Genomic DNA, 15,004 nt, shown 5'->3' on the forward strand with positions numbered 1-15,004 from the left:
TGTGTGTGTGTGTGGTGGGAATGTGTATACACAGGACCAAAATTGACCTTGATCACTCTCATGCTATTTAATGAGTCTCTTGAGCCCAGAACTCAATTGGACTAGTCTGGCCTGCTGAGTACATGGATCACAGAGGGACACCACATCTACCCAGCTTTTATGTAGGCTTTGCAAACCTGAACTCTATTCTTCATGCTGACACAGCAAGCACTTTATCCACTAACCATCTTTAGCCCATTCACTGAATTTTAAAAGTTAATTTTGTAGGTTAGGATACAAGGTAATGGGTTTCATCATGGTCTTTTCTGATTTGCATGTGTGCTTGTATGCATGTTCACATTTGTGTGGGTGCATGCATGTTTGTGGCTAGAAGCCAACATGAGGTATTTTCATTCCTCTCCACTGTGTGTATTAAGGCAGGATCTCTCCCTTGAACCTAGAGCTCACTGATGTGGCTATTTGCAGGAGGGATCATATCTCCACCTTCTGAGTGTTCTGATTATAGGGAGGTTTCCATAACTGCTGTTAATCTATGTCCTGGGGATTTGAAATCTGGCCCTTACACTTTCATGGCAAACACTTTACCCATTGACTGTATCTGTCCCCAACTCCTGACAACTTTAAGTGATTCTATCTTCCTTTTATAAATAATTGTAGAAAATTGTATTTTTTCATGACTGAGCCCAACATATCTATAATAATTTATTGAGCTTCTAGCATGTGTTCATTATTTAATTAATCAAAGACTAGAGATACTATGAGTTTCAACTGAAAGTTGAGGAAACGGGAGTTTGGGGTACTAAATTCTCCAAGGCGGCAGAACTACCATTGTCTGAGTGTGTTAAGAAGTTTTTGTAGCGTCAAGGCTTCACACACTAAGCCAGAGTGGGCGCTGTTACTGAGCTACAACCCAGCCCATATGAGACCTGAAATAAGACACAGGATTTCAGTGTATGTTGTTTTATTTTCTTTTAATAACATCCTAGCAACAATTTGAAGTGTTAATTGGGAATGAAAACAATTGATCAGCTATTATGTAAGTAAGGAAGAAAAACCAGACATATTTTCTTTTGATTTGCCATCTGCTGTCATAGGGCATGCTTACTCCAGCTTTCACTCAGCACATTGCTTATGTTGTACAAGTATCTGGGTTTGGCAGTGAGGAAAACAGCTTGAGCAGGAAACAATTTATCTTCCAGGAATTGATAACCCAGTAAGGGAGATCACACAATATGTAAATAACTAGAATTAACCAGAATGCTGTAAATCAAGGGCAGAGGAATATAAAGGTGCCAAAGGTTACTTTAGTTGGAATGAAATCATACTTAGGTTCTAAATGCAAATATAAACAAGCAGGTTTAGAATTTATCCATTACATCTGTCCAAAGTGGCTCCAGAGAAAGAGAGTAATAGATTTGTGATGCCTTGGCAATTTTATTCACAAAATTCGATGCTATTTTCCAAAACATTTACAAATTTCACTATTTCCTTAAAGGTTAGTCTCTTAACTAAAATCTGTGGACTTACCTCATTAATAAATTATTAGTAGGCATTTTTGCCATTCTTCACATTCACCTAGTATTTTAAAGAAACATTACTTTCACATAATTAATTATAGCCAATTATACTAGAGTCAACTGGAACTCTGCAGAGGGTGGATCATGAGGAGTAGCACCCATCAGTAATTCAAAAAAATCTTACATTTCTTCTTTGAAATTACAGGACACATGAGCTTGAAAGAGAATGAATGTGATAAACAATCCATTTATTCCAGTGCTCTCTCCCCCTTTGAAAGATGTGTTGTACTTTTCCTATTGGTTTAGAATGTGAACCAATAAGGAACCAGGAACCTTGTAACTATTCATAAAGCAAGCCTGGCATTGTGAACGCTGGTAAAGATTGCTTTGTTCTTTATGTCTGATTTTCAGGATTTTATGGGGTTGACATTTTCTTTTGAAATAGTAAGCAAAAATAATTCAGTTTGTATGGCGTTTGCCTTGAAATATATTCTCTAATGTTAATTCCTTTTTTATTGTTCAGACTTAAGATGTGATAAATCTTTAACAGATGTTCAAAAGAAAATCAAGAACTTAAGTTTTTATCATGTTGAGCATATTTCAGCTGAACAAAATTAATATAAATTTTCTAGATTTGTTTGAAGTTTATAATTACTAAGGTTTTTTCATTTCAAAAGTGGCATATATTAGCTATTAGCCTCCTAATAACTGCCCGGAAGCAGAGTTAATGTTAGGTTCTCAGCAATAGATATTTATGCTTGGGATTATGATTAACATTTTTATGATATTTAGAAAACGCCTTAATAAAGGTGTTTGCGTAGCATTTTTTTCAACACTGAAACTCAAGATCTCTAAAAAAGACAAAAAGAAAATGAAAAAAAAATCCTTTTATATTCTTCTCTGTGTAGATTTTTCAGAAAATTTACCATCCTAAGGTCCGTGCTTAAATGTACTCTTCTAGAAAAAAACCCAGTAGCCCATCTTCTCATTGTGAATGTTCAAACCAGACCTAAAGGAAGGGAAAATTTTCAATTGTATTCTCTCCAAATTTACATTCAGTTTAAGTAATTGCCGTAACAGCATTGACAGATAATCTGTCTCTTTGATGTAGATGAATACTTTATCATGAGGTTATTTTTGCTGCGGCGGGGGGTGGGGCAGTGAAAGACTACAAAGTAATTGCAAAGAAAGAGGAAACTCCTGAAGAAAACAGAAAAGAAAAAAAAAATCGAAAGGGCCAGTATCAGAAGGCTAGTGTGAGACACTTTTGTACTCTGAAAGCACCGATCATTTCGTGTCAGGACAGAACAAATTAAACAGGGAAGTCAGAGTCCAGCAAGGAAAACATGGAGCGGGCTTAAGGGAAGGGCTAATAACCCTGGATCGCAAGAGGGAAGGGAACACTGTTGCTTTTTCTTGGCACCTGAAAACTCCAGCCCCACAGGGGCAAAGGCCGCGGCTCTTTTGGGCTCGGGCCAGCGTGTTCCGACCGTACGTTGGCGGCGCGGGCCGGGTGCCGGCAGCCTCCGTCCGAGTCGCTGCGGCCGCGGGGCCCTTTGTTCCCGCGGGGCGCCGCCGCCGCCTGTCTGCCCCGAGCGAGCGGCCCCCGTGGGGGCAGCGCGGGCCCCATCGCCTCGCCCCGCCGACCTCGCAGCTGCAGCCCGGCCCGCCCCAGCTCCCAGTTCCTCCCTCGCTGCCCGGGCCAAAAAACGACCTTGTTTTGCTTTTCGGGTTCGGGAGAGAGGGAAGGGCTTGCCCTGGCCCCGGGGCTCTTTAGCGGGCCCCGCGTCACCGCGAAGGGACCCGCGCCCGCCCTCTTCCCCGGAGCCCGAGGGGACGAGGGAAGCGCTGCAAGCTTCCGGGAGAGCCCGAGGGGCTGCGGGTCCCAGGCTGCGCCGCCCGCCAGGCCCGGGACTCACTTCTCTTAGGGAGCCGGCGTGGTGCCAGCACCGGTGGGCCCGGGTTGCGGGCCCGCACTTCGGCGTGGGCCGACGCACTCTGGAGGAGCCCGGGGGATTGTGTAGCAGAGGTCACGGCCCTGAGCCCGGGCGGGGGCGGAGAGCGACGATCCACCTGGCTACGTGGCAGCCATTGCGGCGGCCTCGAGACCCCTCCCCACGCGGCCGCCCACCCGCCCTCTCGCGGCGGGCTCCTGCGCGCGGAGGGCTCCGGCGAGGCTGCTCTTCCCGGGTCGGACGGAGAGCGGCAGTGTGATCCCGCTCCGCACGCTCCGCTGCTGCGTCTTCCCCCCCCACCGCGGCCACAGCTGCTCGCCAGCCCCGCGCCGCGCCGGAGCGCGCAGTGGCGGCGGCGACGGCGGGAAAGGGTTGCGGACCCGCGGCGCTCACTCGACGACGCGGCCCGGGCCTCGACGTCCCGCTCCTTCCCGCGGCAGGTAAAGACGGAGAGCGGGGGCGGAGGCGGGGGGAGGCAGGCGACGGGACCGGGGGAGAAGGGGGACAGCGAGGAAAAGAGGAGTGTGTGTGTGGGATCCCGCGAGCGCGGAGCCCCAGAGGAGGGCCCGAGGCGGGCGACGAGCTACGCGGAGCCCGGGCAGGCGCGGGCCGGGCGCCGGGCGGAAGGGGAGTGAGGCGTCGCGGGAGGCGGGCCCTGGCGCGCGGCCCGAGGCCGAGAGAAGGCGGGCGCCGCGGCCGCTTCCCGGGCCTTCAGCGCCTGGCGGGCCTCCAGGCCGCGACACACCCCTCCCGCCCCCGGGGCTCTCCCGGTGCCTTCTCGCCCCGACTTGACCCCGCGCTCCCGCCAACCTTCCGCCGTTTCCCAGGCCGAGCCTTCTGGGAACTTGGGCCGCCCGCCCGGGCACGTAGTGCTAGTAGAGGTGTTTATTTACTCACTCCCAAAGCACACACGCACGCACGCACGCTCGCTCTACACCGGCGGGCTGGCCTCCCTCGGGGAGTGTGCGCCTGCTACCCCGGCCCCTTCCCAGCCCTAACTTTCCCTCCCGCTCTCCCTGACCCAGTGCGAGCTCTCTGGAAACCGGGCTTTGAGTGAGTGAGTCATCCCGAGGGCAGAGTTTATCCCGTTTGCGCTTTTTGGTTACACTTTGATTCCCCCAGAAAAGAGAGCCGCAGGGATTTTTTTTTTTAAGTCGATGCCATATTTGAGCTAAAGCTGGCTGGCTCTAGGGAATCCTTCCGCAACTGTCTTTAGGAGTAGGAGCTGGAATTTGCTGCACCGACAGGTTTGTACACATTCTTGCCATGCAGTGGTTGTAATGTCTCCATAGCACAGTTCTGAATCGGGAAGGATTGGCTGCTTTTTCTACTCCATACCTCCGAGCCAATCAGGAAGCGCGGCTTGCCTGGAGACTGGTTAACTCAGAAAAGGTGGGGATTGGTTGAGCTCCGAGAAGAAAATCCCGGAGATAACCTGGCCTTTTAGAAAACAATGACTGATTTGCCGCTGCCTCACTGCTCCCACTTATTTATTTTAATACGTTATCCTTTGATAACAATATTCGCTTTTGCAGTTCTTTAAAGATAGCACTCCCACTGTTGTCTTTCAGATTAGCTCTCGACTGCAACTCATTTGAACTCCTATGGTTCAGTTTTCCCTGAGATAATCCTTACGTATTTTAAAGGGATATAAATATGCGTTTTGTGCTTTGATAAGTGTGGTTCAGTTTTCTTTCAGCCGATTTTTTTTTTGTTGTTGTTGTTAAAGGTCACAAATGAAGTCAATTTTCAGTTACTATGCCAACGTATTATTTAAATGTTCAGCGAGGATGGGGGCTCCAGTGGTGGAGATGGTGGGAAGAATTAGAAAGAAATGGCTGCTGCTTCTCTGCAGAGATACAGTGATCTAGTTAACGAGGAAAAAGCAAAACACCAACCTGGAAAGCAGTAGCAGACCTGCCTCCCCTGCAAATTAGCATACAGTACTCAGCGGGTCTGTGCACTTGTTGGCTTCAGTCGCTGTGAAGGGGAGACAGTGACAGTACAGTACTTCATAGAAAAACTTCATAGAAAAATGACAAAGGCTTGTATCTTGTACACAATTAGAGGCTAACTACTATCATTGTAAATGTGTTTTTAAAATTCTTTTAAAACCTCCATTATTGCCAGGCGTTGATGGCTCATCCCTTTAATCCCAGCACTCAGGAGGCAGAGGCAGGCAGATCTCTCTGAGTTCAAGGCCAGCCTGGTCTACAGAGGGAGACAACCTCCAAAGCAATACAGAGAAACCCTGTCTGGAAAAACCAACCAACCAACCAACCAACCAACCAAACAAAATAAAAAAACTCTATATTATTAATCCTGATTATCCTTGCCTTTTGATATACAAAGGAACCTTGTGGTCAATCACTGAGCCTCATTGGATTGAAAATAGTTTGTGTAGGAATTGAGATTGAAGTTTTGATACTCCCTATGCTAGGCAGAGTAATACCTCATTCCCTTTATCGTCTTCATCATCATGGCAATAAAATCACACAGGTACTGATGCCAGGTACTGTGGTAAGGACTTTATGTGTAATATTTGTGTTTAATTTAAATTCATCACATTCTGAAAAATTTGCATGCATTGTTATAATCTTGTTTTACAGATAAGGAGAGACTGGGAACCATTCAAATTACTAAAAGTCACCCATTTTTATGATTCTAACCTTTTAACACATTTCCATGGGCCTTTGAAACTAGAACTTAATTTGCTTTTTATCTGAGATAGGGTCTCACTATGTAGCTAGCCTTGGGTGGCCTCCAACTCATAGAGATCCACCTGCCTCTATCTCCTAAGCTAGGATTAAAGGCAAACCCCATCGTGCCTGCCCTAAATCTTTGATACCCAGAAAATAACTACATTTTCAAAAATCCATTTAGCCTATCAATTATAAGATATTTTATGTGCTAGCATGAAAAAAATATTCCAAGTAAACTGACATGTCATTGTTGGGTCAGTTACCAACATCTACAAATATGTCTTATGTGGATGAAATAAGATATATTGGATTCTCACCTGAACATTTTTCCTTCTGTCACTTTAGTTTCCCTCTGTATAAGGGTAATACGATTTTAAAAATGGTTAAGGATAGTGGTTATTGGATTTACTTGTATCCTCCTGCCTGTCCTCAGGAGGTCTTCAGCCCAGGGTAGGTTTTGCATCGATTAGAAGAAAGGCCTTCAGGAAGCTGGAGGTACTTTTCTTCTTACCCCAGAGCTCAGAGCTCATTGCTGTCCAGTAATTATTAGTATATCTAGACTACAGTTAATCGATTCTATTCAGAACTTAACAAATTAAAAGAATACTTCATTGATTTCGGCGGGACATTAAATTGATGAGTCAGCTGGATTTTTATGACTACTGATCAATGGAATAACCAGTCAGATATCCTACATTGCTGCTCCTGTTGAAGCTGGTTAGTATTGCCAGGCTCACTGAAAACACCTAGACTGATGGTTAACAGTTCATTGTTTTAAATGTGGATTGTTGGTTCCTACACTTTTGTTTTTTGACACAGTGTTATGTAGCCCAGACTGACCTTGAATTCAGTATGTGACTGAGGATGGATGGTCTTGGGTCTTGCTCCTGATAAAAACTATATCATATTAAATGTCCCAATAGATAATGAGAGAACTGCAAGAGAAATCTAGTCTAGAAATTATTTTGTTTCAGAATTTAAATTGTAATTAAAATAGGATTACTAAACCCAAAAACAAGCAGAGAGTGGTGGTTCCCACCTGTTATCTCAGGACTTGGGAAGCTGAGGCAGGAAGACTGCCACAATAAGTTCAGGGTTAGCCTGGGCTACACAGTCTGAGCTGGAAATCCTACCTCAAAAAGCTACCATCCCTGGCCAGGATTTTCTGCTGTTATTATGTATGTACTGATAATTGTGTAACTATTTAGCCCAAAGCTCTTTTCCGGTATCTGGACATCTGTCTTAATGACATGCCCATTGGATATTCTTTCAGGTGATTCATACTCTGCATATCCCAAGGCTGTAGTCATCATCAGCTATCCCATCCTCACACCAAAAAAGTATGTAGGACTGTCTTTTCCATCTCCTATCTCTAGGAGATTAAACTAGGTAGTGCATATATGTATACACTATGTGGCAGAAATATAAGCTATTCCATGTATTCCTTTTCATTTTACTTGTGGTCAATCACTGAGCCTCATTGGATTGTTTCTCAGATAATCTCTTGGATATGTTTCCTTATCCTTAATGTTGCCATTGTATTCCATAGTTAACATTATCTCAAATTGTTTGCTGTAATACCTTCTTCACTGGTCATCCCGTTGGTTTTTGTGTGTTTTCACTGTAGCCAGAACCATTGTTCTAACATATTTGAGTTGAGCAAGTAACTTGATTGTGGGATTGTTTGTTTTTGTTTATTTGAGACAGGTCTCTCTGTGTAGCCCTGGCTGTCCTAGAACTCCGAGATCTGCCTGCCTCTGCCTTCCAAGTGCTGGGACTAAAGGTGTATGCTACCACTGCCTTGATGGTTGTGGGTTTTTGTTTTTTGTTTTTTTTTTTTTTTACTTTTCTCTTCATTGCTCATGAACTAAATGTGGCTTTCAGGATCCTCATAATTGGACTTCAGATGAACTTTATCCTCCCTTGCCCTTCCCTTTCCCCTCAGTGAGCTAGTCTTACTCAGTCACTTACTCAGTCCCTTTAACATGCTGAGTTCTTTAAATCTAGGCATTATTACAGAAGCTTTTTCTGTCTTGAATGCCTCCTTACTTCCCTAGTTACCTTCACTTTTGTTTGTTAGTCATACTTGTCTGCCATGTCCCAGTGTGGGTGGTACTCTACTAAAGATCTCTACTAAAAGATCTCTTTGACACAAGACTGGGAAATACAAGCCCCATGTTTCCTTAGTACTCTGTGTTCTCTTAATCACACTGTAATTGCTTGCTTATTTGTCATTTCGCCATGTACTGGTTTAAGGTATAACAAAATGCTTGAAAAATATGATCTGAGTTGCATTGAAATATAATAAAAAAAGCAATTAAATAGTAATTTGGGAGCTTACTTAGTAGAAAAAGAACAGAGACATTGGTTCTAATAGATGAAAATTATCTAAGCCTGAATATAAAATATTCTTTGACATCTAATTTCTGTCTATTCAGTTTTCTTGTTATTAGGTAGGGCTTTTTGGAGTTGATGTTCTGGAAATGGCCTGTGAGGGTGGGTGTTACTGGCTCATATGACAATATAATAGAACTTGTATGGTGAAGGTGGCCATGAGGGTTGGAATTTGACCATAGCTGGGCCTTTCCTGTACGTAAAATGTATATGGGCCTCATTTCTCCTGCTGAGGATTCGACCTGGTTCCTATCAGCAGCACAAGTTTGTTTACTTAGAGTCTCTTCATTGTTTGATGGCATTATTTGATGATAGCCTGTGTTCTCTTAAGGAGGAAGCTGACCCCTGATGGAGGAAGGGATGTGGAAAGAGTTCTGGGCAGGTATAGAGAATGTCCATTTTCATTCTTAGTTGCTTGTCTCATCATGAATTGTTTTTTGTAGGTACTTTTTATTTGTGGGAAGGAGGTGTTGTGTATTATGGACTTGAGTATTCCAGGTGCTGAAATGGTAAGTCTACTCATTTGTTTATTTTTTTATTATCTATCTGTCTGTCTGTCTGTCTATCTATCTATCTATCTATCTATCTATCTATCTATCTATCTATCTATCTATCTTTGTTCTTTTCGAGACATGGTTTCCTCTGTGTAACAGTCCTGGCTGCCTTGGAACTCTCTGTGTAGACCAGTCTAGTCTCGAACTCACAGAGATCTGTCTGCCTCTGCCTCCTGAGTGCTGGGACTAAAGGCATCTGCCACCAGTGCCTGGCCCAGTCTACTGTTTTAAAGAACTAGCAGTAGTTTGGTTTACACTAGTTAGTATACAGGATATTTATTGATTTTGTTTGTTTGTTTGTTTGCTAAATAATACACATACCTGCTTTCGTAATAGTATTCTAAAGTGGGGATGGAATGATGGGTCAGTGGTTGAGTGCTGACTACTCTTTCAAAGGACCCAGGTTCAATTCCCAGCACCCACATGGCAGCTCACAACTGTCTGTAACTCCAGTTCCAGGGGACCTGACTCCCTCACACAGACATACATGCAGGTAAAACATCAATGCACATAAAATAAAAATAAATTGTTAAAAATATAGTCTAAAGTCAATACAAAGGTGTCAAGATAAAAGTGTGCTTAGGATGCAGTGGGAGTTGAGTTGAAATCAGACTTTGGGAGATTGAGTAACTTTTCTGAAAGACAGTTAATTGAGCTAGGAAGTATGGCTTTGTGGGGGGTGTTATAGAGGGACATCTGGGTTGAGCATGTATGAGGCAGAGATCCATGATATTGGCTTACCTCTTGATAGAAGCAAGCATGCAGATACAGATGGAATAGAGCGTATGTAAAGAGGGTGCCTCTATTAAGGTGAGGGACTAGGTCATAAGAGTCCTTGAATGCATTACTAAGGAAGTAGAACTTCTTGTTGAAAGCTATAGAGTCATTAAAAGTTTTTAAGTTAAAATACCCATGGAATATTCATGTGGCAGTTAACTATATAATTTGGGAGAGAATTCCTTAATAGAATTAGTTATAGCTGTTGAAGCTATGAGCTTGGATAAACCTAGACACAGTGAGTAGAATAGAAGACTGGTGATGTGACACAACCCAGGAGGAACAATGACATGAAACAAGTGAGCAGGAGAGAAGTCCATGGATGAGACTGAGAGTGCTAGCTAGCTAAAGAAAACCGGTGGAGTAATCGCCATTATGCACTGGGGATATATTCCAAGACCCTAAATGGGAGCCTGAAACTGCAGATAGTACTGAACTGTATGTGTATTATATTTATCTTTTTTTTCACTCTATATTTATTAAAAGTTCCCATGTAAAAAGCACTCTGCTGATGTTTTGTTGTATATAAAATATGCTTTGTTTTCATGATCTCAAAGTCTAATTAGGAAATGAATAGTGAATGAATAATGACTGAATACGAATAAAGGGACCAGCAAGATGGTTTGGGGGTAAAGGAACTTGCTGTCAAGGCTGATGATTTGAGTTTAATACCCAGACCTTACATGATAGAAAAAAGAGACTAGATTGCTTTAAGTTGTTTTCTGACCCCATGTGCACAGCATGGAATGCACACGTCCACATACGTGCATCATACATACGCATGAAATTAAATAAATAAATAAATAAATAAATAGAAAAACATCTTAAAAGAAGAACAAAAGAAAGCAAGAAGTTGGAGATGTGGTTTGAAGGCGACAGAGGAGATAGAGGTGGAGGGAATAAGGATACATCTGTATGAGAGGATAAGGCTAAATGATGGTTTCAAAGACCATCACAGTCAAAGTAAGGAATCTCAGGGTGGTGCTTCACTCTTTTGATCCCAGCACTCTGGAGGCAGAGACCAGCCTGGTTTTTAGAGCTCACTGCAGGACAGCCATGGCTACAGGAAGAAGCCCTGTCTTAAAAAGCAAAATAAAACAAAACAAAAAGAAAGGAATCAAGGATTATTTTTGCTAAATATATGGCTTGAGCCATTGGGGAGTGGAAGCAGTTTAGGAGATTGAGAATATTATTGAGGGCAGAGGTATAAACTATGCATTGTGAAACATAAACTCTGAGATGGTTTTAGATATGTAGTGCATTAGGAATCTAACTGGAGGCAGGACACTATGACATGCACGTGGGAGGTAAAGACAGGAAGATGCTCTCTGCTACATAGCAAGTGTTAGGCCAGCCTGAACTACATAAAACCTTGTCAGAGTGGGAGAAGGAAAGGGAACAAGAGTACATATGTAACTTCCAGGTTCAGTCCTCACTACCACTACAAATCAAAACAAATAAGCAGAAACCTAAGTTGAAGTATAAATACAGATACCCATATAGAAATACATATTGTTCAAGAAAAAAGGACTTGGGCCAGGCTGTGGTGGGTGAATGCCTTTAGCTCTAGCACTTGGGAGACAGAGGCTAGCCTGGTCTGCAAAGTGAGTTCCAGGACAGCTGGGGGCTTTTACACAGAGAGACTCTGTCTTGAAAAAAACAAAAAACAAAAACAAAAACAAAAAAACAAAAACCAACCAAATGGACCAAAACAATAAAAGAAAAAAGGACTTGCACTGGAGGTCTTACTCTGTGGTAGAATACACTTCCTACCATGTTTTCCCCATATATATAAATACCTACAATAAAGTATAATTTATGACTTAGGCATAGTAGGAGATGAGTAACAACAGGGAATAGAAATGGCAAAATAGAAAATGGTAGAATGGTTCTAACAATATATTGATATATGAGGCTAGTCTGGTCTACAGAGAGAGTTCCAGGATGTCTAGGATTACACAGAGAAACAAAAACAAAACAAAACAAAATGCTATATGAATGTGATCTTTCAAATAATACTATGGGGGCTGGAGAGATGGCTCAGTGGTTAAGAGCACTGGCTGCTCTTCCAGAGGTCCTAGGTTTAATTTCCAGTATCCACACGGCTGCTCACAACCACTTGTGACTGCGGTTCCAGGAGATCCAGTGTTCTCTTTGGGCCTCTGTGGGCATCACACGTTCATGTGGTACACAGGCATACATACATATAGGCAGAACACTCATACACATAAGAAAAAAGATTGAAAGATCACACTCCTACTTCTTGTGATAGGAGGTCAGTTGTACATAAGTGTGATGAGATAAACTTGCCATGACCCTCTTGCCTCTGTCTCTGAGTGCCAGGATTACAGATGTACAGTGTCATATCTGGCTTTCAGAGGACCATTGTGAGTAGGGAGGAAAGATTTATTGTCTCTGGCTCATGGTTTCCAAAGTTTCAGCTGGCCCTGTTGTTATGGCCTACAATGAGGCATGGCATCATGGTGGCTGGAGTATGAGACAGAACATGATTGCTCACTTCATCCAACCAGGAGGCAGAAAGAGACTGAGAGGGGGCCAGAGACAAGATACCCTTCATATGACATGCGTCCCGTGACCTGCTTCCTTTGGCCAGGCACTGCCTCCTAAAGTTTCTACCACCTCCCAAAACAGCACCAGCTGGGGACCAACTCTTCAGCGTACAAACCCATGGTGGATATTTTCTATTCAGAAATCAAATTTAGGCCTTGTACATGCTAGGTAAACACTACCACTAAGCCACTTTAAATAATGTTAAGGTAAATAGTACCTAAAATGAAATGTATTGTTCTGTCATTTTAACGCCTCTCCTCCCTTTTTATGGTTGAAGTTTTTTTTGAGATAAAGTCTCACCATGTAGCCCAGTCTGGTCTCAAACTTGTTAGGAAGTTCAGGCTAGTCTCAGACATTGACACTCTGTGTTAGCCTCCAGTGTGCTAGGATTTCAGCATAGACTTCCACACCTGGCTATACAAGGTCAATTTCTATCAACCTTTCTAACAATGGTCTGGAGAAGCAAAAACAAGCAAACAAACAACAACAACAAAACCAACAAAAAAAGGTGTGCTCTTATTTTGGATTTTTATATATTTAAGATTATAATTTGAATGCTGGGTATGGCAGTACACATACGCCTTTAACCCCAGCATTTGGGAGACTGAGAGATGATGGATCTTTGAGTTCTTGGTCAACTTTGAGTAAGTTTTGGGGCTACATAGTGAGACTCTCATGCCCCCTCCCAAATTGTAATTTGATATGGGTGTGCCTTATAAGCATATTTAAGTATGCTCTTGTAGACCAGGCTGGTATTGAACTTACAGAGCTGCCTGCCTCTGCCTCCCGAGTCCTGGGATCAAGGGCATGTGCCACTACCATTGGGCTATTTTAAGTATACCTAACATTGCATTTCATTATTTTCTAGTAAGAAGACAGTTTTAGAGTTACAGATGTCAACTGTGGCCTTCCTAAGCACACTGGTATCACCAATGCCAGCCAGCCAGACAAGACAGTAAGGACTACTACAATCATAGGGGATGAATATTTTACAAGTAAGTTTTCAAGCTTTCATTTACGTATTTGAGTGATTAAAAGAAAAATCATGAGAAAGCAGGTATCAGAAATGTTGGTTACTGGAATATGTGGAAGAGCTTGTGTTAGGGTTGTAAAACAGTGTTGACTTTAACAACTTAACTGTATTATGGCCCCAGTTTTTCCATTTAATGAGTGTTTTAGTCTCTCTTTCCCTAAAATTTCACTTCTTGATCTTTCATATTTACATATCTTTAGCCATGTACACATATCTTTCATGTGTCTTATGTATGGGACCATGTTAAGAACATGATCTGTGTTCTCAGAAAACATGCTTGTCAGGGAGGTGAGCATCTCCAGATGAAACTGTGTGGATACCCTCGTCAATCACTTTCTCCAGGTTCTGTCATGTAGGCAGCACAGTGCTCTGTGCGACGTGGTACAGTGCCTGCCCAGTGTTCAAGACGAAAATGAGCTTTGTGTTGTTCAGCACTGTGGATTCCTCCAGCCTGTCTGGGTTCTGAGGGACAATGTCAGAGAAGACTCGTCGATCAGGTGTATATAAAACACATTACATCTAAAGATACTACAGAAAATACAAGTTAGTGAATTAATGACGGAAAGCCCTAAAACAAGCAAGATGACTATTGCAGTAAGTAGGAAAGGACCTCAGAAAGTGTTGGAGGATTGTAGAGAGGTATAGCTTCTGTCTTTTCTAAGAGCAGGGTGTCTCAGAGCTCTCAGGATTCTCCAGAATACTGTATTCTTTTCAATTGCTACATAATACTTACAGGGTATTATTGCCATAATTTAACCATTTTGTTTTCTGCTGATATTCAGCATGTCTTCATTTATCAATTACTGTCGTTTTTATGATATGTAGGTGTATGTTAAAGACAATTGGTTTTCTTTTCTTTCTTTCTTTTTTGGTGTTTTGAAACAGGGTTTCTCTGTGAAACAGTCTTGGCTGTCCTGGAACTTGCTTTGCAGACCAGTTGACCTCAAACTCAGAGATCTGCCTGCCTCTGCCTCCTGAGTGCTGGGACTAAAGGCTTGTGCCATCACCCCTTGGTTTAGCATCATATCTTAAATCAAAACAAATAAACAAAATCCTCCTTTAAATATTATCTAAAATCTGGACTCTAGCAGCTTGGGAGGCCAAAGCAGGAGAATTGGAAGTTCAAGGCCTCCCTCTGCTTGAGTGACTTTAAGACCAGTTTGGGAAACTTAATGAGGCTCTATCTTAACATAAGACAAGTGAGAAGGGGTCTGAGAATGTAGTTCAACAGTAGAGCACTTGTCTAGCATGTGTGAGGTTCTAGTTCAACTCCTAGTAGTACAAAATAACCAAAATTTAGCCCTGATTGTTCTGGAACTCTGAAGACCAGGATGGCCTTGAGTTCAGAGATCCTCCTGCAGGGGGGAGGGGGGCCCTCTCCCCCCATTAAAGGTGTGTGTCACCACTGTCTAGCTTATTCTTTAAATAAAAAAAAAATACTTTAGATAATTTCTTGCTGTGTTGCCCATGCTGATCTTGAACATCTATACTTGAGCAGTCT

The 15,004-nt window shown here is 42.8% G+C and overlaps 1 protein-coding gene across 9 annotated transcripts in view; it reads left to right on the top strand.

The window, feature by feature from the left end:
- Positions 1-4,238: 4,238 nt before the first annotated feature.
- The window catches only part of N4bp2 (NEDD4 binding protein 2), a 72,108-nt gene continuing 61,342 nt past the window's right edge, over positions 4,239-15,004 (top strand). For 7 of the 9 annotated variants that reach the window (XM_035452394.1, XM_027390768.2, XM_027390773.2 and 4 more), the window contains exons 1-3: positions 4,239-4,719; positions 9,012-9,077; positions 13,339-13,465. Coding sequence is in view for 1 of the 9 variants with exons in the window: in XM_027390765.2 (XP_027246566.1) it covers positions 13,451-13,465 (15 nt within the window). In the remaining 8 variants the exon portion in view is untranslated. The remainder of the gene's footprint in view (positions 4,720-9,011; positions 9,078-13,338; positions 13,466-15,004) is intronic. The other 2 variants (XM_027390775.2, XM_027390774.2) reach the window with 2 other exon arrangements.

Source organism: Cricetulus griseus (genome assembly GCF_003668045.3).
Source record: "Cricetulus griseus strain 17A/GY chromosome 1 unlocalized genomic scaffold, alternate assembly CriGri-PICRH-1.0 chr1_1, whole genome shotgun sequence".
NCBI lineage: Eukaryota > Metazoa > Chordata > Mammalia > Rodentia > Cricetidae > Cricetulus > Cricetulus griseus.